General features: G+C 38.0%; 1 protein-coding gene across 1 annotated transcript in view; it reads right to left on the bottom strand.

Annotated features, from left to right (window-relative positions):
• Positions 1 to 27,066, bottom strand: part of tacr3a (tachykinin receptor 3a) — a 42,407-nt gene extending 15,341 nt beyond the window's left edge. The window contains exons 1-3 of the mRNA XM_020930449.2: positions 26,699 to 27,066; positions 7,239 to 7,427; positions 5,917 to 6,067 (exon numbers count right to left, since the gene is read on the bottom strand). Of these exons, the coding sequence (XP_020786108.2) occupies positions 5,917 to 6,067; positions 7,239 to 7,427; positions 26,699 to 27,066 (708 nt within the window). The remainder of the gene's footprint in view (positions 1 to 5,916; positions 6,068 to 7,238; positions 7,428 to 26,698) is intronic.
• Positions 27,067 to 27,566: the final 500 nt, after the last annotated feature.

The raw sequence follows: 27,566 nt of genomic DNA, 5'->3' as shown, positions 1-27,566 counted from the left end.
TCGGCTGGTGCCCGAACTCGCTCTTCCGGGGTTCTTGCAAACCATCTACTGTATTCCGATTCCTGATCTAGTGAAACTGGAGAGAAATTAAATTGAACAGAGGCAACTGAATAAAAGGTAACTGTTAACTTGAAAACTATACCACAACATAACATCACAAGGCGGAACAGAGCACTGTGACCTTTGCAGATGTAAACAGACTACAGGGTTTCTCTAAAATGTGTGAATAAAACAAAACACAACTCCTGGTATGTTTTGGATGAGGTTAGAGGATGACTAAAAACTCACAAGAGCCAATTTTGCATAATATAGGACCTTTAATCGTGGACACTAATAGTCATGTGCCGTATGACTGATGTATAACGTGCCCTATTGACGTTGTTATTTTTCATAAGATGGGGATAATTACATAGCTTGCAGTTTACTAAATATTTCATTCGACGGACAATTTGACATCCTCCAATTCACAATCTCTTTATTAATAAGATGTCAAATTGTCATTCATTAAGAGCTAAACACTGCTAGAAATGCTGTGGACTCAACTGTCTTCCATAAGGCCAACTAATCTGTGGTTATTACTGTGCACTTCTATGTGACATTTCCAAAATACATGTAGCCGGGAGCACATAATATAAATAGAGCACCTGGCTTAGCTCCTGTCACCGGATGGATTAAGGCCAAACAGTAAAAAGGTGAGTCTGTGTTTGGATGAAGGGATGGGTCTCTATTGTTTCCTGTCTCATTACAATGGGAGGATTCAGCCAATATTTGTCACTGAGAAACTATGAAACACATCACAAAATAATGACTTCACTTCATTTATTTTGACTTAAAGGGCCCATATTACGCAATTTTCTGATCTTTATTATAATGTCGTGCAATGTCCTCATCAAAAACATAGCAGGAGTTGCTTTTTGTTTCGTTTATTTTCATTTGTTTCATTTGTTACAAGGTGGAACAGAGCATTTTGAGCTTTGGAGATGTAGACAGACTAACAATGCAGGAGTACTCAACAAAACACAACTCCAGGTATGTTTTTGAAGAGGGAACGACCTTCTAACATGGCTAATACAAAAATTTGAACAACCCTGAAGTCACTTGTCACTATTGTAAATGACAGCAGTACCACAATGATCAATGTCAATGCCTCATCTTAAAAGTTTAATTTCATAATTTATAAGCAAAAGAAATCCAAATTATTTCACTAAGGATGGTTTATGCTGCTGCCCGGAAGTGTATTAAAACATGCGCCGTTTCCTCCGGATACACCTGACCAATATGTATGGCTCAAGACGGGTGCCAGCATATCATACGCTGTGCTTGCCTATTGCTTTTGACAGGGCAATTAAGTTTACCTACAGCAGTCAGCTCTTGTTTCTGCAGCTCTGCATAGGAGACCTCGCAAAAGCTGTTTGCGTAACTATAGCTGGGTTTCAGATGACAGCAGATTATTCTATAGGTCAATAATATTTAATACAGATGGGGGCAGCTTAAATGGATTTTGTTCTTTTTGATTTATGTTGTTGTTGTTGTGATAAAAGAAATGAATGGACCTGACTGATGCTGATAAACTTTGTCAGTATTTTGGGCAGATATGCAGGGGACATTTGGATTATTTTCTTAAAACCTTTAAAAAGCTTTGTACTCATGATTTGTGTATTTATTTTTTGTATTAAAGCGTTCAAATAAAGCTTTATGTTTATACTTTAGGCAACGTGTCAGCCAAAACAAAATATCGGCTTCTGCTGGAGATTTAAAATACTTATGACAGGTTGTACTAGTACAAGTGCTCATTTGACTAAAACACACTTTAGATCATTTTGTCCAGTTTGGCCATTTTTTAGGTGTTAAATTTTACTTTCTGGTTGGAAATCATGATATCACACTAGGGGATTTCATGTCTGATACCTACCAATAATGTACACAGACATTACTATTTGAAAAATACAAATATAAGAAACACCTTTATTTTGTTGAAATAATGTTTAAAAAAGGTTCCACGCTCTCTAGGTCTAAGAAAAATTGTATTTACCATTTACACATCCGAAATTGTGTTGACCATAAAAATGTAAATTACCCAAAGGTCCCATTACATAAGCACATGAATAGCCCTGCTGCCAGAGGAGGCATATCAATCCTATATAATAAATTATCCCAATTTAATGGCCATAAAACTTTGCAACACTTAAATAAAGCCTTAATCTTCTATAATCTGAAAACCATCTTGATGATGAGTAAATATTATTTCTACATTTTTCTCTTAAATCACTGGATCTGTACCGCCTCTATATAAAACAGTAGATTAACACAATAAAACATCCTATTTGTATTGTCAAAAGTCTAACATAAGCTAATCTTTGGAGTCAGCTGAACTCTTCTTCCTTTTTTCTCTCTCTAACCTTTTCTGACCATGACTGTGAGTGGCATGTTCTCTGCCTCAGGTAAAAGACACCGTGGCCCAGTGGCCAGCATTAGGAATGCAGAGAGTTGAGAAATACACTTTATTTTCAAACTTGTGTGGCAGTGGCTTGAATACAAATCAGAGAGGTGTCTGTTCTGATGTGAACTGCTCTTTACTTATTGATCCACACAGCTCCTCATGAGAGGGCCCAACAGACCCGTCCAGCAGACAGGTCTCAGGAATAATAACTGCACAGAAAGGCTTTAATAGTGCGATATGAAAAACTCTAGGCAAGCACATACTCCAGTGGTGTCAGCCGTCCGCCTCCTGAAGTGCAGAGCAGGTACTACTAACTACCAACCTTACTAACCAAAATTATTAAAATGAAAACGAGTTAAATCCTTTTTTTGGGCACTGTACATTTCTCTGTCTGTTAAAAACATTAAGCATGTGTTTGTTGTTATTCTCACATCAGAATTTTATTGCACGTTTCCAGATGGTCTTGCTAAAAAGTTCACCCCGATACCAGGTGGTGTAGTCTATTAAAGGACCCATATTACGATTTGTTCTGATTTATGTTATAAAGCTGTGTCCTCATCACAAACATACCAGGAGTTGTGTTTTGTTTAATTCACACATTCACCTTGTGATGTCGTGTGGTAATACAGGAAATGCTCCATACACCTTCACTAGAATCATTTGGATCATTTCAGCCTTGGAATTATAGACTGTATAAAAAATTGACTAAGCGAGTGTGACGTCACCATAGTGTTCAGCTCCACTCAAATGAAGCTCATGATGCTAATGGTTATAGGGAGCCAGGCTCTATATTATGAATAGATCATGATCATGTAGAGCAGTCAGTACGAACTTGAGGCTCACAGCAGCTGTTACAGAGAGACGGACCATAATATTCCAATGGCAATGAGAGCCAGAGTCAGTAGGAGCCAGAAGAGCCACATACGAACATCCTATTTGGAACGTGGCAGCTGATGTTTATTTATATATACAGTCTATGCCTGGAATTGCCCAATTCTACTGAGCTAAAGACAGCGTAATAATAAAAGGTTACTCAAACATGTGTGAATGAAGCAAAACATAACTCCAGGTATGTTTTAGGAGGCAGCAACATTTTAGCAAGGTTTAAAGCTCACAAGAGTCAATTTTGTGTATTATACGACCTTTAATAAATGTAAATTAATAAATGTGTGCAATAAAGAAATTCTGTGCTGTGCTAGCCCCACATTGCCAGCTCAGTCCTCGTTTTAGTCTTTTCCTGACCCGTGTCATCAGAGGTATAATACTCTTTATAACAAAAGAATAGCCAGACTGGACTGGACTAGACTGGACAACACTATCAGACTCTCTTGAAAGTTTATGTCTGTGTACTGATGGCAAATAAACTTCTCCTGCATTAAAACAGTCTCTTCTCTTCAACACTCGGGCTACTACAATTTATTCTACAACACTCCCTATAATGGAAGCAAAGCAAACTGAACTACAGTGTATACTAGATCTGATTCAGTCAAATACAAGTAAAAAGGAGATTAAAACGCAATATATGCATGGTATCTGGAGGTTAGAGGAGAGAGGGTGATGCCATCACTGTGGTCATGCCATTGCTTCAACTTCAGATAATGAGTCCTTACTTTTTTTTCTGTATTCTGTCTGCCTTTGAGATAAAAGGTACTTGATGACTTCTTGAGAAAATGGCTTTACATTTTGTAAAGGAAAGACATCGTAGTAAGCACACTTCAGTAGATGTGCTCTGCCGCTGGGACTGTGCTGTTTAAAACATACAATGGCTCCACAACGTTTTACAGGAAAGGATAAAATAGATATAATAACAAAAATGTCATATATATAGAGGTCGCAGAGGTCAGGTACACAATCTTAATCCTAGAAACTGTATACAGCTTGCTTGTTAGTTCTTGTATAGACATTTAACCTATACTGCAAACACAATTAACCTTCACTATTCAAAAAACATTTCAAATTAGCTTACTGCAAAGTGGTGAAAAGCTCCAATCGCCCCAAGTCACTGTTGCTTTTTAAACTCGTGTATTTGGGGGGGTGTACATGCCAGGGCCTATAATTGATCGAGGATAAGTGACAAGCCCAAAGGTTGTGTTGGATGGACTCTGCTGTTCCCTGCGCATCAACAGTCTCCACACACACACACACACACCCACACCCACACAAACACACACTCGTCTTACAGGGTGTAGCTACATTAAAGTGCAGGGCGAGAGGCGGCAAATTGGGAGAGGAAACAACCCGCTGGTAACTGCAGAGAAGAAGAAGGCTCAACAGTTTAATTCTCAGTGATAAGTCATTTTACTGCCATGTTGGACAAAGGATGATAATGTGGGACTGTATCCAACTGGGCTTCAGTCCTGAAACGTCTGTTGGGCTTTGTTATGCTGTGGAAACTTTGGTAGAAAAAATTAACCAAAACATTTTGAAAGAATTGGCCAGAGCTCTGAGATTCATGTCCTGAAAATGCCAATGCTGAGAACTGACAATAACAAATCCCTGTTTCTTCACTGATCCTTTATGAGTCAGTACAGCATTAGCTCAATTCATTTATGTTGTTACTCTAGCCTGTGAATCTTCTCACTATTTCTTTCAAAAAAACACTATTTTATATTGCTTGCTGAAGTAAGACAGGAAGGTCAATACTTTGTTTGGCAGTAATATTCTATATATTATAATAGTAATATTATATAAGTATAATTGTTAGGCTTACAGTTAGAGTTTCGGCTTTTGTTTTTAAAAAGTTGGTGTCTGACATCGAAAAGCCTATTATATTTTTCAACAAAGAGAAACTAAAATTAAAACTTAGTTTATCATGAGTCATTTTTTGAGTTTGTGGATGTGATGGCTGCTATCTTTTTAACTAACTTATTGTGAAATGACAGTGAAGGTTATTTTGACACCACATGTGTCTTTCCTGTGTTTCTACTGCATAGAGTGAATGCGCCCTAAGCCATTTGTAGCAACAATAGCTAATAATAACAACAACTCCCCTGACAATAGCAGAAAGTAATGTAATCATGTGAGCAAGGGATTTAGGAGAGTTCACTGCAGTAGCAGATTCTTCTCCCTTTTTGATTTTCTCTGCTGAAGTCCACGCCATAGAAATAGTCTCCCTGTCATTGTCTGCCAACTTAAAACCCACCAATCTGTTCAGTCGGCCAACTTCGCCCCTGTGTAATCCTCACAAAATTGTTTCTCTGCACCAATGACAGAGTAGATGAGCCTCGAAACCACATAAACACATACTTTAGCACTGACATTGTTAACAAGGGATGAAAATAGCACTGATGGGTTAATTGGATGTTCCAACACTTCCATCTCCATATTGTTTACTTGTACTGAATGAAAAAACACCAGAGCTCAACAATATACTGAACAGATGTGCGCAAATAGCCAGGAGGTACAGCTAATGAGTTCTTTACCTGCTAATTGAACTGGCCACCGGCACTATGAGCATTTTTCTTTTCTTTTTTTACCTTTCTTTTAGCCTGGAGCTGTCCATGGTAGTTGTCAGATGAATCACCAGGAATCTCCCCTCCCCACAGTGTCACACCCACGATAGTGTAGGTGATGGCCATGATCACTAGGGGCAGCGCATACACCAGCACCATCAAAATGATATGAAACCTGTGAAGAGGTGAGAGGTCACATCATTTTCTCATGAGCGCAGCAGCAACTGTGATGAGCCGCATAACTATACAGATACTGTGGGGGAGAGGTGTCATGAGATTATAAGATGTTAGCACTATATTAGGTATAAGTCAATTTCCTCTAGATAACATGAAAGTTATATAGTTCTTTTCAAGACCCCAAAAGACAGAGGTAGACTTCAGCAGCTATGTGCACTTTTTCATGTAAAATCAATATGAAAACTAATATTCACTCCCTTTCAGATGACATTTATTTTGGATGTTACAGCCTCGAGCCTTTAGTTATTTCCCATCTTGTCAAATGTTTGTGGAGCTCTGTGTGGCTGAAGTTTGCCTGTGTCCTCTGATTCTGAGAGCCCTTGCCAGAGATTGGAGGACTGATTGACGGCTGCTTCTGATTGGTGGGGCATGTCTACGGCTGGCCAATCACGTACAACCTCCACTATTTAAACAACATTATATCATGAGCAGGATATAGCACAATTCTGACATATTATGCTATATTCAGATCATGCTATAATGTTGTTTCCTCATCAAAAACATCCAGAGTTGTGTTTTGTTTCATTTACAAATGTTTATCAAACAAACTCAGCATATTTAAGCTGAATTCTTCTCTCATACAGAAAACACCTTGTCATGCCACGTGGTATTACAGGAAGTGCTCCACTGTGTTTTTAAATTTCACACACCTTCACTAGAATCATTTGGAACATTTCTGCTCTGAAAGTGTCGATCTCTACTGACTTTAAGGTAAAAGGTAGATGTTAACTTAAAAACCGCCACTACATGACATCACAAGGTGGAGTTTTGGAGATGCAGACAAACTAATGGTTTTTCAACATGTGTGACTGAAACAAAACACAACTCCAGGTATTTTTTTGAGGAGGAAAAACATTCCCACATGGCTTAAAGCTCACAAAAGTCAGTTTTGGAAGATTTACACTTGCATTTTTAATTCTGTTAAGATTAAATGTAAATCACCATATGGTATTTTTTTAGTCTATAGAGGGAATCGGTGCACACACTTTTGCACTAGCTGTAATTGCACCATAAGCCCAAGAGAAAGTCTCTCTGTTGCCACAAAGTTATTTATTAAGATTTTTTATAGACATTCTGCAGATGTTACATGAAAAAATCTTTATTCTTACATGAAGGCGTCATTAGCGCTGCGGGGCCAGGCCACTTGGCACAGTGTCCGATTACGTATGGTGAAGGTAGTGGAGTAGTAACAAAGAGGGAAGGCCAGAGCCATAGCCAGACACCAGATCACCAGTATAATACATGTGGTGGCTTTGGCCGAGAGGCGAGGTTTCAGAGGGTGGATGATCGCCATGTACCTGCAAACACAACAACACAGACACCATTCATTACAAGGGATGCACTGATCCAATACTGGTACCAGCGCTGATACTGAAAAGTTTGATGGAGCGGATATTGGCTTCCAAATATCAGTTCAGCCGATATCTTGGTTGTGCATATGAATTGATGTTATAATAACACTACTATTTACAGGTTGTAGTCAGCCCAGAAAGTCTCAGTGTTTATGGAGAGTTGTTATTTGAGAGACAAATAACTGCAAAACACATTTGGATCAGTTCTGTCTTATTGTATTTTCATTTGAAGGACATAAATGCTTTTTCAGTCTTTCAATCAGTCTCTGCGCTGGTATCAGTTAATATAGGGTCTTGTCAGATACTTTAAAGGTAGCTGAAAACTACCGCTTCATGACATCACAAAGTGGGATAGAGCATTTTGAGCTTTGCAGATGTAGTTAGATTAATAATAAAGTGTTACTCAATGTGTGAATGAAACGAAACATAACTCAGGTTTGTTTTTGATGGAGTAACAACATTCTAACATGACTTTATGTTAACCCGACCTTCGATTTTTTTTTCCCACCGGCTTAGAAATAGCACAAAAGACTATTTAAATAACCATTTAGAAGGTTGAAATAAGACACTGCATGTTGTATGGGCAGATAATTTGTTGGAATCCACATGGAAAAAATATGTTTCAGGAATCTCTTTCATAAGTATGTGAGAGCTGTTCATGGACACATATATCAGACATGTCAGAGTGCTTGTTTAAGGCTGCAGCTGATCATGCCTGTGGTCTGAAGCAATAACATTAAACATGAGGCTTGATAGGTCCTCCCATTGATTTCCATTGATCTCCTATAAAGAGAAGGACAGCCTCCCACAGACCGCTCAGCTCTAATGTAAGTGGGTGAAAGCCAAGCATGCAAAACATTTCTTTAAGGTCCACCGTTCTGAGTGCATGTAAGCAGTTTGTATCATGTTCTGTCAGGTCTTGTTTGTACCATTCACAATACTTAACTGGAACTTTTTAACAATGATAGAGAAAAATGTGCAGATGATAAATTTGTGAATACGCTATTTCAGTTTTACGGCACTTTTACGGTACTGTTTCCAATTGAATTCCTCCAAAAGGTTTAATGGATTTTTTTAGTGCTCCACAGAGAATGGCTCTGGTTGGAAGCCGTGCACTGCAGTAATGGAAAGTTTAGAACAAGGATCTCCACAAATCAATAGTAGCCTTATAAAGATAACTAAGTTCCAATTCTTCATGCAGTACAGGTTCTGCAGAATGCAACCGGATAGTGTTGGACACTGCAGACCTGTTTATAAAAAAACAACTGAAACACAGTAAAAAGAGGCAGAGGGATTAGGGGACACAGATAAATGAGATGTAGTGAGATAAACTTTAGCCAGATGTCAGCAATGCATTCAAAGAAGAAAATATTAATTTAGCCAGGCAAGAGGAGGACATGGAAATGCTGCAGTGGTAATGATAGGAAGAGGTTTGCAGCATAAAGCTGATACAGCAGAACTGTGCCACACTTATATAATAATATAATAATAATACATTTATCTTTTATATAGAGCGCTTCAATTCTATTGTGGCAAACTGTACTGTAGCCACAGCTGTCCTGGGGACTGACACAAGTGAGGCTGCCAATATGTGCAATCGGCCCCTTTGACCAACACCCACCACACACCCTCACACATGAGTGTATGTGTGTAACTGTGTGTGGGGGTGGGGGGGTGTGTGTCTGTGTGTGTGTCTGTGTGGTGTGACGGTGATTGATGGTTAGAGATTTTGCACAGATTGGCAGCCACACTTTCATCTGTGGGATATGGGAATTTTGGGAATAATGCAAGTATACAATTTTGGTGTCTTGAAAAGCACAACAGAATATTAAATATTTTTATGAATTCACAGTTTTACACTTTCACCAGTTTACATCTGTGCAAATTATTCTGCACCTGCCTCTCCAATCACCACCGGAGTCACAATTTGACAAGAAAATGGGTGAAGTGTCTTGCTGAAGATCATGACGGCAGTATGCTTATCAGTAACTAGGGATGTAACAATAATCGATGATAACGTATTGTCAAAAGTCTCACAATAATACTGTGAACCATCACAGTTTATTAAATTACAAGTCTCTTTGATTAAATGCATTGTCTTGGTAACCTGGGTCATGCCAGATTGATAAGTGTATCACTCTGAATTTATTTCTACACTTTATCCACCTGGAACAGCTCTTGCTGAAAGCGTTCAGAAAAACCAGGGACTGAGGGCAGAATGCCTTGAGCTGATTGAGCGAACCACCCACCCAACCTGTCAAAATGACGTATCCAACTTGCACCAGGTAAAACCAAAATAAATGTCATGCTGTAGAGGGAAGATGTCAATAAACAATTTTTGCCATTTTAGCAAAGCAAATTAGCACATCAAGGACATTATAAGCCACCATCAACATCCTTAGATGCCACCATGTTTGTTTTGCTCAGTGTAGGTCTTGTGCTTGGGTTTGTCATCATGTTGTCTGAAACACCTCCTCATGAAGACATAACCATTATTAAGCTATTTTAAATCTTAGTTCATTGGATTAAGACAGAATTAAAGGTTTGACAAGGCATTTTAAAAGGAAAAGTAGCTTATTCACACTTTTGTAGCCTCTAAAAGATATAGCAATAAATATTGTATCGAGAGATATGGATATCGTTACATCCCTATCAGTCAGTGGCGTTGGACTGGTGGGGGGTAAATGGTGTTGTTTCCCCAGGACCCAGAGCAGGGAGGGGGTCTTTATAAAATCTGTAATATGCAGTTTTCATATATTGGGCCCACCAAGATGATTTGTATCTCGGGCTCGGACTTTTGTTCTATACCCCTGCTACAATAGTGACAGGACCAGACTCAGGGGCAGCACTGTTCATCTCCCATTTTCAAAGGACATTCATTCTTGACTAAAAATGTTCAAATGTCAACCACAGAGAGTTAAATTATACATAATAAAACAATAATTGTTAGGTTTTCATAAATTACTACAGGGTGCAAACTACATTTAGACATGGTAGAGGGGTGGGGATGCACTCACTTCCATAAAATGCTCTAAATTAACATGTTAAATGTGCACCGTCATTGAAGAACTTAGCACCCCCATAGCTTGTCCAACCAAAAATGTCTAGCGCAGCCTGAGCCTTCACTCAAGGCCAAAGAAAAGTAAAAAATCACTTTTGCCACGACTTAACACAAGTCCATAAGTAAGTCCTCTATTCATCATATTCTGAAACTCTCCACCTCCCCATTGAATAAGAATCTGCTCCGATGTGTCTCTGTTCTGCGCTAATTGTGTGGCATTTACCCCCAGCCTCATCAGTCCTACAAATGGCAGCTTGTGAATAGTTCGTTTCAGACTCAATCACAGTGAGGCGTGCACTATCCATCACACGCACACACATGCACACATACACACGTCTGAATCCAACAATAGTGTAATAAAGATTGATTAGGTTCAGCCAGATCTTATACAGTCCCATTTCCATTCTGCTTCCCTGATCCCAAAGCACAGAGGTGTCAGTCTGGATCATATTTTGTTTCCCTTACTTTAAAAAGCCGGTATTTGTTTTGGTGTCAAAGATATAATTGCTATTTAAGTACATGAAAACATAATTACCCCTGTGAGTTCTTTCATTATGGGCTTATCATATTTTAATCTGCGGATAACAAACAAAACACATAGTAAGAAGCTTTGTGGAGATAAATAGACCTACAGTTGAGTTCCTGGCAGCATGAGTGGAGTTAAAATAGTATCGTTTTCCTTTTCTTTCATCCTGTTCTTTTCTCATTTGAATATAGAAGGGAGAAAGATGACTGTTTTCAACTTGTATCAAGAGTTTACTTAGGATTCAGAATACAGATTTCCTCAATATTTTACAAAGATGTGAGTCTGATCACTGTTGAGTCCACATAGCTATGATTTGGACATTGGATATGTTTACTACACCACATTTAGGAATTACACTGCAAAAGGTAATATTAAGTTAAATTAAGAACAAACATAGAGCTCTGTGGCCTTTGCATGTCTATTTGTCATTTTGATTGTGACTGCTCTTGCAATGTTATTATTTGTGACATGATTTCTTTTTTATAGGTTGCATGTTTAAAATAAATACATTCATTAATTCATCATTTTACTTTATTTGAGTAGGTTCCAATTGACAAGTTCAATTTTCTACCAATGAAATAAGTGTTTCTAAATTTATTTATTTTTCTTATTTTAAGTGCAAAGATTTGTTGTTTTTCTTATCTTAAAGGGACAGTTTGGAATTTTAGACACAGGACTTAATTTCCTAGTTAGGCAGAGTGTTGGAGATGTGCGGAGACTCTTTTTTAACTATTCCATCCAGTCCTTGTATTTGCAGAGGCCGCTGGTGCTAGGCTAGTGCATGTCAATGGCCATAGTTAGCCTGCCACTAATATCAGTCTTACTCACTCCAGAAAGCACCTGAAGCAAAACAATTATTACACCAGACTGTTGTTGTGAATGTCTGTGTTAATAGAATCATTTTAGAAGTAAAACCAACCTTGCGTTTGAAGGATTTATGTCTGAGCAGCAGCAGAGAGTTGTACTTCCTGATAGAACGCTTAGCAGTAGCGGACTGATATATGAGAAAATAGTCCCTCAACATGCAACAATTCATGCGATGCAATGTTAGTTTTAGTTCAAATCTTATTCTATCAACACAGACATTTATATCGACAGTCTGGTGTAATAATAGATTTGCTTCGGGTGTTTTGTGGAGTGGGTAAGACTGTTTTTAGTGGCAGGATAACTATGGCCATTGACATGCACTAGCCTAGCACCAGCGACCTCTGCAAATACAAGGACTGGATGGAATATTTTTAGAAAGTGTCTCCATATGTCTCCAACACATGAGTTCCTATGTCCAAAATTTTAAACTGTCCCTTTAAGTGTAGTGAGATGTATTTTCATATTTTCAGTACAAAAAAATCAGGTTCCATTGGCAGATAATTTTACTTGTCACATGAAATTTACTCAAATCATGATAAAACTTTCTTAATTCAAGTAATCTTAATTTGGCTAGGTTTTAGTTTGGGCAGTGCATGCTTTTACTAGAACCAAAAAGGAGGACGTTGGCAGAGTTTGGTTAATATTTTCTGTTTGGCTTTAGCTTTACATGGACATTGCAGACTGAGACTGGATTGGATGTGGATTTATTATTACACTTTCACTTTGTGCCCCGCGGGATATAAGTTACGCTGCACGCTTTTTTCTTCATCTTTTCTGTTTTGCTGATAAGATGACACACTGTGCTTTGTTTGGACACATGTAGGGCTGTTTATAAGGTATTTTTGAGCAATAAACACACCGGTAATTTATGGTAATGTATTATACAATGATGAATAACATCGGGAGAGACAAGAGGGAAAAATAGTAATAATAGTACTAACAGTAAAATAAAATAAAAAGGGTAAGGGTGGCATATGAGTAGAGATGAATGTAAGTCAAATAGTGTGAATTTATATACCTTAGTATTGATTATTATCATAAATGTCACCCCTTAACACAATGATAGTATTAGCGGTGTAACGGTACACAAAAGTCATGGTTTAGTATGTACCTCAGTTTTGAGGTCAAGGTTTGGTTCATTTTTGGTACATTATGGGAACAAAATGTAAAACCATTTGCTTGTTGTTTATTTGTGTTTTTATTAAACCAAAAATTTGTTTTAACATTATACAAATGGGAAAATAAAACAAATGCAAAGTGCTGCTTGGCAATACTATTAAGTTAAATATTCTCAAATAAGCAACAAATGTATGATTTTTTATTTTTTTTATAAATTCCTTGTAAACAATAAACACATCTTTTCAAAAAGTTAAGCACTGCACTAGCAGTTCCCAGGATGAAGTTTTACTTAATCTTCATATTTTTGGCCAGAAAAAACAACTTGTCCACATTGGGGTGGGGTGGTTAAGATTCTGTGCCGGTGAAAGTGAGGACCGGGGCATGACGACCAGAGTTTTTCAAGGATTCACATGGCTTGGAGGGACATAGTCAAGGTGGGGGGCAATTGTTGTCGAGGTGGCTGCCTTAAATATAAAGCACTGCAGGAAACACTTTCATCCCAATCATGGACGAGTTATCTTGTGAATATTAAAGAGCTGCACATGTAGTGGTGGAATGTAAACAAACACAAATTGCACAAATTCACTCGTGCGCAGCCCTGCACTGAACCAACGTTACAACTGATTCAATACTAATTTATCCACAGGACACCAGACAAAGATGATCAAACGTGGGTTTCACCTAAACTAACTGCAACCATAACACCCCAGACACCTACATCCATGCCTTCTGGCACTGCACAACAGTCGAGAAGAAGCATCACTGAATGGAAAAATCTACTTCTGGACCATATCACTCTTGATAATACACTCTCCCCTTGTATGAATGCCAATATAGACTCCTCTCCATGAGCTCTTTGCTTATAGTGTTCATCTCAAACTAATCAACTCATCATTTCCTAGGATCTTATCCCTGTGCATACATCTACATAAATCTCTCGCTTAAAAATAAAAATAAAAAATCTACCTTTATATACTTTCTTTCCCCCATTTTCCCCTAACCTACTTATTACAACTATCCCTCCTCTATTCTCTTCTCCAATCTTGTGTACATAATTATTACCTGTATGTATGTACGTATATATGTATGCAAGTATATTATAGTTTATTTTCTTTCTTCTTTTTATTATTATTATCATTATTATTATTATTATTATTTCCCATTTCTCCCCATTATTATTTTTTATGTTTTTTTTGCCACACTCTTTTTTTTCTTCCTTTTGCACTCAGCATTTATTACTTTTAATAAATTCTTCAGTTCTTCAGTTTTATTATAACTGTGATATAAACAAATATCAAGTCCCACAGGTCTTGAACTTTTTACTTAATATCAAAATTGAGTTGAAAGTTCCAGGTTGTGATAACACTAGTGCATTATCGTTTAGATATGTGGAAAAGTCATAAAGTGAGTGCTGTTTGTGCCATTCATTTGTACAGAGCACAGTCATGATGAGTTGGCGCCTGAGCTGTTGTTAATTAAAAGTTACGAGGTTTTGCACTTTTTCAGTTTTGCCACACGTGCACCGCTTCTGACGTGCTGCTCCTGGTTCTCAGGTTCCAATTGTGTCAGACCCCCTTGAAATGTGAAATAAGCTAAGTAAACGGTGCACTGTGTAACTTTGGTTAACAGAAATGTCATTGTTCTGCCTGGAATGTTCCACAATATGGCATTAATCAGCTCTACTTTAGATTTATTCAATCACAAGAGGCTTTATAGCGCAGAACTACAGAGAAAAGCAGGCATTCTGACTGTGAGTGGGGTTGCTTCTCCACAGATCTGAGCTGTAACTTGGTCTGGTCTCCATGAAGACAGAAAGGTTTACTACCAAACAAAGCAATAACATCTCCGTGGAGAAAAGCATTTGACGGACCCTCCACCAGAAAAGTTATACAGTGCATCTTTAACTCAAAAATTGAAAAGTCTAGGTCTGGATGCTGAAAAAAAAAAAAATCAAATCATAAAAATTATTTTCAGCTGATTCTACCCAATTTCTAATGATTATTTAATAGCAATTGAGAAAGTTTAAAATTTCATTTGGAGATTAAACTGGGTTTCCATGACCTTTACTTTCTGAATTACCTTGCTTGGGGAAACTAGCTCACAGACTTTTAACGAGATCACTAATGCGCTCTCTCTCATTCTTCGTTAGTGAGTCCATTTCCACTGTTAACTCTCCAAATGGATTAGAATTAGAAAGTCTTCTTCTTCTTACTCATAAAAACACCAGTGGTTTTGTTTGTTATTTTTTATGACAGCATTGAAATATTAGAAAATCACAAAGACAAATGTGCAGTTTTATTTGCCGTAAAAGCATTTGGTTTGGAACAGACTTCAGACTTTTGAGGAATACATATTTGTAGTAAATGACAATGAATAAACATCTGTAATGGTTATGTTCAGAAAATTAACAATCAAAGACTTTTTATCTGTTTTTGAAATGCAATTTAATAAAAAATTATTTTAAAAATCTGGAAAAATTGTGATTCACTTTTGGCATATTGCCCAGACCCAGACATTAATCAAACTAAAGCCTGCCGCACACTACAAGATAATTTGTCCAATTTAAGCCTCGATTTGCTTCTCCCTCACTTTCTCCCCTCTTTGTATGTCATTTTTAATCCGCTGCCCTGCTCGTGTGTGGCGTTAGTACGACTCTGAGCTGTTCTGTCATATCGTAACCATCAGCACTATGGTAACAGAGCGTTATGGGCAGAGAAAATAACAGAAACACAGGGGAGAAAGATATAAACTCAGGAAATTGCTAAAGGACGACTTTATCACTCACCTCTCGTAAAGTCGTAAACTTTAACTGCATCATTTTCATCCGTATTATCCATTAGAATGTGTCCTCCTCAAATAATGACATCCAGTCCACTAAACAGCGCTGTTAATCCAGTTTGAAGCTTTCTTTAAAAAGTAAAAAGGAGAGAATAGATCCTCACATCTGTCTGTTTACATCCACACAGCGCACAGACCAGGATGAAGCTGCTGCATATTAGCGATAGAGGCTCTACTTTCTGTATCATTTATCACCATCCTTCTGTGCATTGAAAGCATTTATCTGAACTATTGCACACCATTTCACAAATAATAATAGCACCGTTTTGACTTGAACACTTTAGAGGAGTGTTTCATGATCCTCAGGTGGGTCACATTAGATTTTTTGGAGGGTCGCGTTGTCACGATCTGCATGTAGGTCTACAATATACAGTTCTGTCTTTACACCTGATCTGCTGCTGCTCTCTCCTCCTGCACCCCAGACTGGGAAAAAATGCAGACAGGCCCATCTATCTCATTAGAAATGTTCAAATGTTAAGACATGTTTTGTATAATTTCTAATCTTCTTGTAATTATTTTATTGACTATTTTGTTCCAATATTGCTGGTTCAATTGAATGTTGAAAAGAAAAAGAAATAGGCTACATTTATTGTCCAAATAGGCGACTTATGGATCCTTTTATTGCTGGTTCAATTACTGTTTTTCATTGTTTAAAACTTGAGTAATACTAATTGTTCAGAGAGACACGATCACTGATTTACAAATAATGTCTGTTTACTTGGGTCATAAAGGTTTGTGACTTTTAAAATATGGGTCCTAAGAAAAAAAGTTTGGGAAACACTGATTTAGAATCTCAAAGTGGGGTGTTCTATTGTAAAAAGGAAACAGTTGACGCAAGGTGCACTCACAACTTTTAGCTTGTGGTCTTTGCTGCTGTTTTTACACTCATCGATTTAAATTCCCACATAGATTCCCCCTCGTGTTTGTGGTCTGCAATTTGTGTTCTACATTTAAAAATCATTTAAGACTGAAAAATGCTGTAGTATGAGGACTAGTATCAGAGCCAGATAATCAATGATCACATAAACAAAAAGAACAAACTGACTTTCTCTAAAGAGGACAATTATCTTCATCTATATCTGAACTTGTATAATACCACATGTAAATAGCAAAGAAAAAACCATTACTCGAGCCTTTACTAACGTATCAGAATATTTTAATATAATATCAAAGAGGTCAGCCCCATTTTCCCACAGCTCTATGATCCCTCATTTCTAAGATTTTTCTTAAAATGAAACTATAAGTCAAGTAATATTTGTTTTATACCACATTTAAAGAGATGATTCAGAGTCATTTCAACCTTGGATCCTTTGCACCATGACCTCTACATTGCATCTGCAGTTAAATGCTGCTGGATAATAGGTTGGTTGTATTTGATGACCAAACTGGGAGAAATGGGGATAAAATCTGACACAAATTCATGATAAAGGAAATGTGGGAACATAGGGTCTAATTTTAGAAAGAAATGAGGAAAAAGGGCTGAGGGAACATAGGCACGCTCCCATATGGTACAGGGCTTCAATAAAACGTCTGAGGCGCATTCATTACTAAATAAAAGCCCTTTATTACAGCAGTAAGAGGCTGATGTTGGTATTTTAATGATATTCACTTGTCCTAGAGAAGCACCTGCTCTTACAGTTGAAGGATTGCTTTTATTGTAACTGTACTAATGACTATTTTATTTGAGCATTTTACTAAATAACAAAATTGAGTTGAGTGAAAGTTCTGTATTGTGACTGCACCAGTGCGGAATTGTTTAGATTCGTGGAAAAGTCAAGCAGACTAAACTGTGTCTCTGAACAGTGGCTACGCAGAAATACACTCCTGTCTATGTGCAGTCTAAACACTCTCCATCATTTTGTGCTTAACCATAACATATTCAAGAGAGGAGAGCTGCTGCACAAGGGGCCCAGCTCACAGGATACACTGCTGGCTCCAGATTTACTTTTACATCTGAAATAAATCTTGTTTTTGTTTGGAGATTCACCAATGGGATGCTAAATGCTCACACTTTTATATAGCACTTTTCCACCTTCAAGGCACTCAAAGCCTAATGAGAAAGTTATACTGAGTGATTGTGCAAGCGAGAACTCAACAAAAAAGGTGTAGCGATATAAATGACTATTTTATGGTGATTTTTTTAGCTGGAACTACAACAGATGAGCTGATTTATGCTGTTAAACCAGTCCCTCTCAAATAACATTACAGTCCCAAGCTAGACAGCATGGAAGGGTGCCTATGTTCCCAATGTTTGTATTTCCAAAATTAGGCCCTATGTTCCCACATTTCCTTTACCATCAATTTGCCTCAGATTTTATCCCCATTTGATCGTCAGTTACACCCAACCTATTCTCCAGCAGTTGACTACAGATGTAATGTGCAAAGGATCCCTTTAAATGCGGTATAAAAATAAAAATGACTTGACTTAGAGTTTAATATTTGAGGAAAATCTTAGAAATAAGAAAAATCTTACAGATAAGGGAACATAGAGTGGAGGGAAAACAGGGCTGACCCCGCCTAGCCTGATTCATCATCCGGTTTCACTTTGTGGAAACTGTCTGACCTCGCAGCTTTAGGATTAATTCGCTCGACGGTAGGCGGGTACTTTTTTATTTTACCAATTGCTGCTATTTGGTCATGACGTATGTAATGCGCCGTTAACGGGGCAAACTGGTATATTTAGATTTTCCCAAATCCCGTAGGAAGAGGGGCAATAACGCCTTTTCCCTTGATAAAATTCACCACACATTCTCCTTTTTCCTGCTTTAAATTTTCAATCTTGGGAATCGTTGCCAAACACAGAATGTATGGCTCTTTGCTGATTGGCTGGTGCCTGGATTTGCACTTCAGAGGTTCCTGCAAACCGTCTAGTGTATTCCAGTTCCTGACCTAGTCGCTGGAGAGAAATTAAATTGAGCAGAGGCACTAGGTGACACCAGCCTGGCTAGACCCTGCCAGCATTAGCATTTTTTAATTAGTCCCTCTAACCTTTTTGTTGAATATCAAACACCTAAACAGGACCATGAACACTCACATTGCTCACAGGCTCCTGAACATGTATTGTTTAAATCAATTTTGTATTTTTTATTGATGTTTCAGACAATCTTAAAAAGATTTTGACAGTTTTTTTCTAATGTGTGTATTGTTACCATGGTAACGGCAACATGTATCGCTAAAGGTAGAATGTGTAGAACACCCCAGCAGGATGTCACTGCAAAGTATCAATAGTATTTGGAATATTTTTCAGTTCAAACACCACGCATTTCTAAATACACCCACATTAATCAAGTTTATGTGTGTATTGTGCTCAGTTTAATGTTCTTAGTTTAAGCTCCTGAACTGTGTGTGAGATAAGAAACACCCTGCAGACTGCACCCACCCAAAGACAAAATTACTATTCTCAATGCTGTTTGCCTTTCACAAGATAAGATGAAGTTAAAGTTAAATTCATTTCAAATGCACTGCGTGGCTGGTCCTGTGTTTTGATTGGCTGGAGTGGGACATTCCTGTACACACTGCTGTCATCACCAGAGGCTATGCACTGTGCTACATGTGCTGAAGAGTACTGTTGTGTAACACTTGTACAGAGCTTCTACAGGGTGGGCTACATAAAACATACCCCGTGCATGCTAAATGACAAGCAGACCATATGAAAGAACACTGTTAAAGCCACACGCTAATGCAGCGACATGCCCCACATGAGTGATACTGTTATAATTACACTAATGGCTCTGGACACACTCACTAAAAAGTGGTTCAGTTAGATCACATATTTGTTGTTTGATGAAATAGCCATGCTTTTAATTATTTTGAAGACTGGAAGAAATGAAAATGTGCTGTGTATGTTTCAAACCGTCCACTCTGAGACTGATTAAATCGACCTGTCACTCACTCATCATGGAGCCTGACCAGTGGGAGGAATGGATGTGAAAAGGGATCTTTGTTTGAGTATCGAGCTGCATTGACACCCTTGGATCATTATGTTATAGTTCAGGGCTTTTCAGATCAGGTGAATGTGAGCTTCCCCTTGGAGTAGGTAAAGACACCCAGCTCCCCCTCTTCCCCAAAATTTCATCTGCCTGCCTCCCCCCACACACGCCTTTGAAGTAAATGCATCTTTTGTGTTTCTGGCAATGATGAGTTTCAATAACTGATAATATATATATTTTTTAAATATTGTGTTTTAATTTTTTTTTTTTTTTTTTTTAAGTGCATTTATAAATGGAAATATAAATATAAATTACATAATTTTCAACTTCATGCAGGCCTAATTGATGCGACTTTTAACATCATTAAACATCACTACCACTGATGACACCTCATGGTTGAACTTGGCACGTGTTTAGGCTTTTTTTTTCTTGGTCGGAGTGGCGGAACTTGTGGACCAGTGGATCTTTGGCGCCCCGCAGGGGAGGTGGGCCTCATCTATTGAAAACCACTGTTATAGTTTGAATATCGAAATATTCATCTAAAACAACATAATAAAGGAAACTGAGGTGCCCAAAGGGAGCAGAGGTCGCCATTAACTTCATCACAACACAGAGCCGTGATGCTACTGCAAGTTACAGATTTTTATTTATTTTTTTTTTTCATTTGTAAAAAACATGCTACTCAGCACAGCCAAATCCTACATGCATCACCAATTATGCTGAGCAGTGGACATAACCAGTAGCAGTGAAAATGGGAGCTGATCAGCAATAATGGGTATTAAGTGATAACACATATTTAGATCACCATGTTACCTTTTCTAGTTTTGAAAAAAACTATATTCACCAAAAACAACATATTAACATGATAATGCAGTTTCACTTTTGCTTTTGACAAGACTACAACAACAACAATAACAAAAAACAAGGATATGTACATGTACATATTTGGGACCTGGTGCTCAAAAGCATTACATCAGTTTTGTCATGTTGTTGTGTACATTATTGTATCATGCTTTTGTATATTTATGAAGAACTGTCGTATGGTAGCATTGGTGATGTAGACTTGCGCCGGGCATTGCACAGAATCTTAGAGCTAAATGAGGTTTGAACAGACCCCAGGAGAGATCACTACATATTGTGACATATAAAACTTCTTCAAAGAACAAAGTCATAAGGTTGTAGAAAGTTCCAAATCTATTTTGGATAATACCTCCTCTTTAAAAATCAACTAAATCTTAATCATCAAAAAAAAAAAAAAAAAATTTGAGATTTTTTTTTTGGCCATATCTGTGAGCCCTATATTCAAGTGAATGCCATAAATGTCCCGTAAAAGATGACTGAGGCAATTTCTCCTTTACAAATATGTTTGAGGCACTAATGCTTCCTTTCTTCAGAACACAGCCAAATTATATTAAAATACTAAAAGACCTGATTAGCCTAAACGAATGCTCTTTAGAGACTATGTTTTATGAAAATGGGTGGACAGAAGACAAGATTAAAGGTGCACTGTGAACTTTTCTATGCAGAAGGTCTGTCAAAAGCTTTTTTTTCCTTGGAGATGTTGTTTGAAATGTTTGGTATGGCATTAAGCCTTTCTGTCTTCATGGAGACAAGCCAGACAAAGTTACAGGTAAGATCTATGGAGAGGCGACCCTGTTCACAGTCAGAAAGAGAGGAGAGCTCCAGATTTATGCTTAAATCTAAAATAAATCTTGTTTTTGTTTGAAGATTCACCAGTGAGATAGTAAATGGCTAGACTTTAACATTAAGGCTTTCTTAACTTACAGGTCAGATCTGTGGAAAGGCGACCCCGTTCCCATGTTTGAGCCATAAAACCACCTGTAATTTAATAAATGTAAGGTAGAGCTGTTTAATGTCATACTATGGAACATTCCAGACAGAGCAAAGACATATACATAGAAACAAGACGGTGACGGACCCCCAAAGTTACAAGTTTACTCCATTGTTAACCCTGTAGTCACTTGCTTTACATTCATCTATAATACAGCTTCATGCCTCAAGACACACACTGGACTGCACTAAAGGCACTGCCCATGCACAACATCAGAGACAGGGACGAACTTCCAGCCCTACGCTATTTCAAGACATCAGAGCAGAGCCATTCAGATGAGGCAGGGCACGGCGCTGCTCTTTCTCTGCACCAACACTAACAGAATCATTCCGACTCACGCGGCCAAAAATGTTAATACAATTGTAAACAGGAGTCAAAACAAGTCTGGGTTGAGGAAACTGAGCACACCTCAACCCAGCAGCCTTGTGTGGACAGAGAGATAGGTAGAGATACAGAAAGGAAAGAGAGATAGGGGGAGGGAGGGAGAAAGAGAGAGAGAGAACTGGTCTTTCATCATGAGCTGCTGTAATCCCTCCAGTGGAACATGATGACAACGGACCAATGATCAGAGCATCAGATAGAGACGGCAAATTACATAAAGCAGACAGACCAGTGGTTTAGAAATAGTAGTTTGTAGCCCTCTTAATGCAGAGTCTTGGCCATGTTTTGCTGTTTTTTTTTTTTTTGTTTTTTTTTGAGTGGGTTGAAATCTCTGAAGGGTCACGTGGTTAAGTGGCTGTTTTAAGTTCTTTACGTTTTTCAGCTTTTCCACTAAGGCCTGAGGCTCATACACTGGCATACACAGTAATGTACACAGTAACAACATAAGGAAAAGCAAAGTAATGCACAACAATTTGGCAAATATGGATAAACCAACAACCAGATTTAGATAGTAACTGAAATGTATAAAGAAACAGGTAAATCTTTAGGTTAGGTTGCTTTTTTCGGCCCTTAGGTAAATTTGTTTTACTGATTTCAGAGGCTGGTTCCACATTTCACATCTCATTCATAAACACTATACACATATATAGTCATATATACAACGCAATTACAAATAAAGTGTATGGTTTTGTCCTACAAATAATTCATTCATTCATCACACTTGGCTAAAAATCACAATAAATACTAAATATATAAAAAAACACAACTTTTCAAAACAGGGTACGAACATCTATAAATAAATAGATTACAGTTTATTCATTAGTGCAATAGCAGCTGGAACAAAGCTCCTTTTAAAATGATTTATTCTAGATCTTGCCACTAAAAGCCTCTGACCAGAGGGAAGCAGCTGAAACAGTTTAGAGGATGTTGCATGTCTTTTAAAATACTCTGGGACATCCTCTGTAAGTGACTTAAGTACAGGGAGTCCCGGCTGCTCTGAGGATGGCCAGTCACCTCACTTGCCCATTTAACCGACAGATTAAAGGAGTTACTGTTTTTACAAGAGATGCTCCCAAACCATGAGACCAGCAAAAAAGTTAAAACTGATTCCATAAAAATTTTATAGAACAGTGTCATCATGGTTCTGCATGGCAGAAAGACAATTTCCTCAGACAGTGAAGGTGCTGGTGGCCTCTTTTACACACAGTAATACAGTCAATTTAGAATCAGTGAGCGTTCCAAGATACTTAGAAGACTCTACACACTCAACTGACTGCCTCTTTATATATGTGACGTCATTCTGAGGAGCATTTTTTCCAAAAGTCAATAATCCTTCATTCTGAATACATTTAGGTCTAGATATGACTCTTCACACCATTTTACAAAGTCCTCAACAATTTGCCCATGTTGGTTTTCATTTTTCTGGAGCAAGCTCACCATGACAGAATCATTTGCATACTTTATTATTTCTCTATTTTCATAGATACTCTGACACTTGTTATGTACAGTATGAACAGCAGGGATGAGAGAAATAAAAACAGCAAAGGCCTTGACTTTTTTCTTTCTCTCTTCCTTTCACATTTTTTTTTTTATGTAGTGAGAAATAAGGGAAAATAAATGTGTGAAAAGAGAATTGACTTTTCCAGGTGCAATGACTGTTCTGCAAATATAACACCGAAGGTTTACTTATCCTCAGAAACCACTTTATTACCAGTCGATCAATGAACATTTGTTATAGCACTCATTACAACACTGAAAGATCTTAGTCCATTTAAACTGCATTGCTTGTGTCTGCTACAGTTATAATCTACAACCCCTGTGGGGGGTTATGTTATATTTGCACATTTTAAATTACAATTTTCATCTAAAATGGCTAAATAAAAGAAACAAGTCCGCTGACTTCCACGTTACAAACCTGCTGTGCCCAGTGGGAGCTGGCGTTGCTGTGAACATCATCACAACAAAGAACTGGAAACTCAGATGGATAGCTGCACACCCAGTGTTGGGAAGGTTACTTTTAAAATGTATTCCCCTACAGATTACATATCCTAAAATGTAGTTTGTAATGTAATCCATTAAATTACTTGAGGTGAGTAACGTAATCTGGATACTTTGGATTACTTGATTTGCTGTAGAGAAACAAAGACGAGGAAATCTTCACATAAGATGTTTTGTCTGCTAAAAGACAATAAAAAGCCCAGACTTTACTTGACCAAGTTAAAAATATTACTGATAGAAGAGAAGGAGACACGGTCTGTGCAGCATGATTTAGTCCTGTTAAATCCTGTTTTAGTCCTGTTTAAGACCTGTTTTTAGACCTGGTTTAGACCTGATTTAGACCTGGTTTTAGACCTGGTTTAGACCTGGTTTTAGACCTGTTTTAGACCTGGTTTTAGACCTGGTTTTAGACCTGGTATTAGACCTGGTATTAGACCTGGTTTGAGTGGAATTACTAAAAAAAAAAAAAAAAAAGGGATACAGCCCAAAATGTGAAATGGGAAAACAGGAAAATACCACCGTGTAATCCATTTATCTCCACAAAGTAACTGTAATCCAATTACCACTCATTGAAACAGTAGTAACTGTAACCGAATACAGTTACTCATAATTTGTACTCTGATTACGTAACTCCGGTACATGTAATCTGTTACTCCCCAACACTGTGCACACCATGCTAGAGAGCAGCAAAAAAGACAAAAAACAAACAAACAAACAAAAAAAGAACGCATATCACAGATTAAGAAAATTAAATTGGAGAACATAGTAAGTACAGAGCAGTGGGCGTATGCAGGTGGAGGTGAAAACTGGGCTTGATCGCAATAATGTGTCTTGAAAATGATCAAAAATGTGATCAAAGATTGCTCAAAAATGCACAAATGAATCCAAATACAACATTGAGGGGGTAAATGAGAAGAAGAAACAACTATAACATGGTTTAAAATTCTGACAAATCGATTTTGGATAATAGGTCTGCTCTAAATCAGACAATATAGAATATAGAATAATATCAAGTCATAAGTATCAGAGATTCAGTGTAAAGACCAGATCAACATGACACTGACGCTGTGTAACAGACATGGTCTCTGAGTGAAATATTCACACCGCTGCAAACAGGAAATCCTATCAGGATTTTGGATTAAACAGACTGGATTATTGCAGCTATTTCCCAAAGATGGAGTGTGTTGTGTTTTATATTTTTTACCAACTCAAACTACATCAGTAAAAACTAGTCTCCAACCATCCCCTCAAGTAAAAAACAGACTTGTCTGAAATATCTGAATCTACTTGTGACCAAATAATATCCCATTAGATTCCAGCAGGTGAATCACTTACAAATGACTCATGTAGTCCTGTTTAGAAGCATAGTTAACCTTATAATGTGAATGGTGTGTGTACATCACGTAACATCACATTACACTGATGGAAATACATCTTCCCTCCTTAGACATGCACTATACATTTACATCATAACCAAAGTAATTATCCACATGTGGAGTGATGGATATGCAGGCTATGGGCCATGGGCTGGTGCCACAGCCTGGGAAGCTGGTAATACAGTCAGAAAGTGTACAGTTATTTAAACATAAATGCTACTGTTACAGTGAGTTATAAAACATGGAATTGATTTTTCTGTCTTGACTGGTGGAGAGGAACATTATCATGACCAGTAATTCACTGACATGTCCAGTGTAGATTAGAGAATGTGATTTTGAAGCATGGACTGCAGAGTTGGAGTTGTCAGTTATTAGTTTCTGCTATATTGCACTGACAAACAGTCTTCAATAATTGATTAAAATAAGAAATGTGACACAATAAAGTATAAAAAGTAAAAAGTATTAAAAAAAAAAAGATGACAAACAAACTAAACAAAATGTAAGGAGCTTGGCAGCTTGCATCACAATGGTCAAGCAAAGTCACCTGCTCTAGAGACTGGGTACAACAAAGGACTGGCACTGGTGCATCATCTGGCTGCACATCAAACATGTGGGAATTATCCTTTTTTTTTTTTTTTTTTTCAAACTAAATATTTTCTGTCGCCTCAGGTGGAAGCAGCATGCCCAAGTGCCACGATAAGAAAGTGTGTCCACAAAACCGTGTATGAAGCATTTGAGATGAAAGCCTCTGAATCACAGGGACATTTGTGCATGTGCTGCTGCCGCACAGTGGATGTCTCTTTGCCTCTTTGATCACTCTAACAAGAAAGACTAGTTTATGATAGCCTGCTCTACAGTTTGCAGGAAAGGCTTGTAACTTGTATGATGACTGATTTAATTAAAGGTGCACTGCAGAACATTTCTAGAGGAAGGTCCGCCACCTGTTTGTTTCCAAGAAGATGTCTTTTTATTGCTTTGCCTACAATATTCCACAGTATAGAATAAACCTATCTATCACAAGGGAGACAAGCAGGTTACAGCACCACACTACGTTACAGCTCAGATCTGTGGAGAGCTGCCCTTATTTAGAGAAGGAATTATGATATTTTTGAGCAATAGAAACACCAACAATGAATAAATGCTAGATGGATATGTTTAAAGTCATACTATGGAGATGGTAAATTGTTTCAGTGCAGTCTATATAAATATAGGAAAGAGAATATTAATCTTAATGTAGACTCAGAAGTAAATTGAAAAAAAAAATACTCACCTGTCCACCGCGATTGCCGTCATGGAGTAGATGCTCGCAAACACAGATGTAACCGGGAAAAAGTTCTGGAATTTACAATAAGCTTCCCCAAAGTACCACACCCCGTGCGAGGCATAGATAAAGTTTATGAGGGTGTTGAACGCGGCCATTGACGCGTCAGAAAAAGCCAGGTTGAGGAGAAAATAGTTGGTGACGGTCCTCATACGTTTGTGCGCGAGGACTATCCAGATGACGATAAGGTTCCCAAACACCGCCACAGCCAGGATGAAGCTGTAGGCGATCGACCATAGCGCCACACGCCACGGGGGCTGCACGAACTTGCTGGTATAGTTCATTGCCGCGTTTGATTCATTGTGTGAAGCCTCCATTCTCTTCGTCCTTTCCTGGGATACAGCCTTCCTTAAAGATGTTGTCTACATAAAGTATTTAGCGCAGGGAGTAGTCTGTCTTCAGGCATTCATAGCGCGTAATGTGAAGTCACCCAGAAAGAGAACATCTCCTCTTCCCGTTATCCCACTGACCAGCTCTGCTCACTCCTAAGTAATAACAAGCACAGTGGCTTACAGTTCGAGTGTCCTCGGGCGCCTGTTGAATGTGGTGGAGAGCGCGCGGACTCCAGTAGCAGTGACAGCAGTTTGGAGGCGCGCGCAGAGCACTCAGTGACGCACGGAGTGGCACAAATGGAGCGAGAGATTGATTGATACATGTGGCTGCTGTTTGAACTTGAATAAATAACAGATGGCCCTCGCTGTGTCCACTGTTGACTAGTGCCTTTATCTAATTTGAAATGATCTCGCGTTGGCACTATTTTCAATGCCGCATTAGACAGGATATTGAAATTATATGAACAAAAGCTCAGTAAATGTCC

This window comes from Boleophthalmus pectinirostris, unplaced genomic scaffold (assembly GCF_026225935.1).
Source record: "Boleophthalmus pectinirostris isolate CB_2022bp ecotype Guang Dong unplaced genomic scaffold, ASM2622593v1 HiC_scaffold_22, whole genome shotgun sequence".
Taxonomy (NCBI): domain Eukaryota; kingdom Metazoa; phylum Chordata; class Actinopteri; order Gobiiformes; family Gobiidae; genus Boleophthalmus; species Boleophthalmus pectinirostris.
The sequence above is the reverse complement of the archived record's forward strand: the minus strand, read 5'-3'. Positions and strand labels throughout refer to the sequence as shown.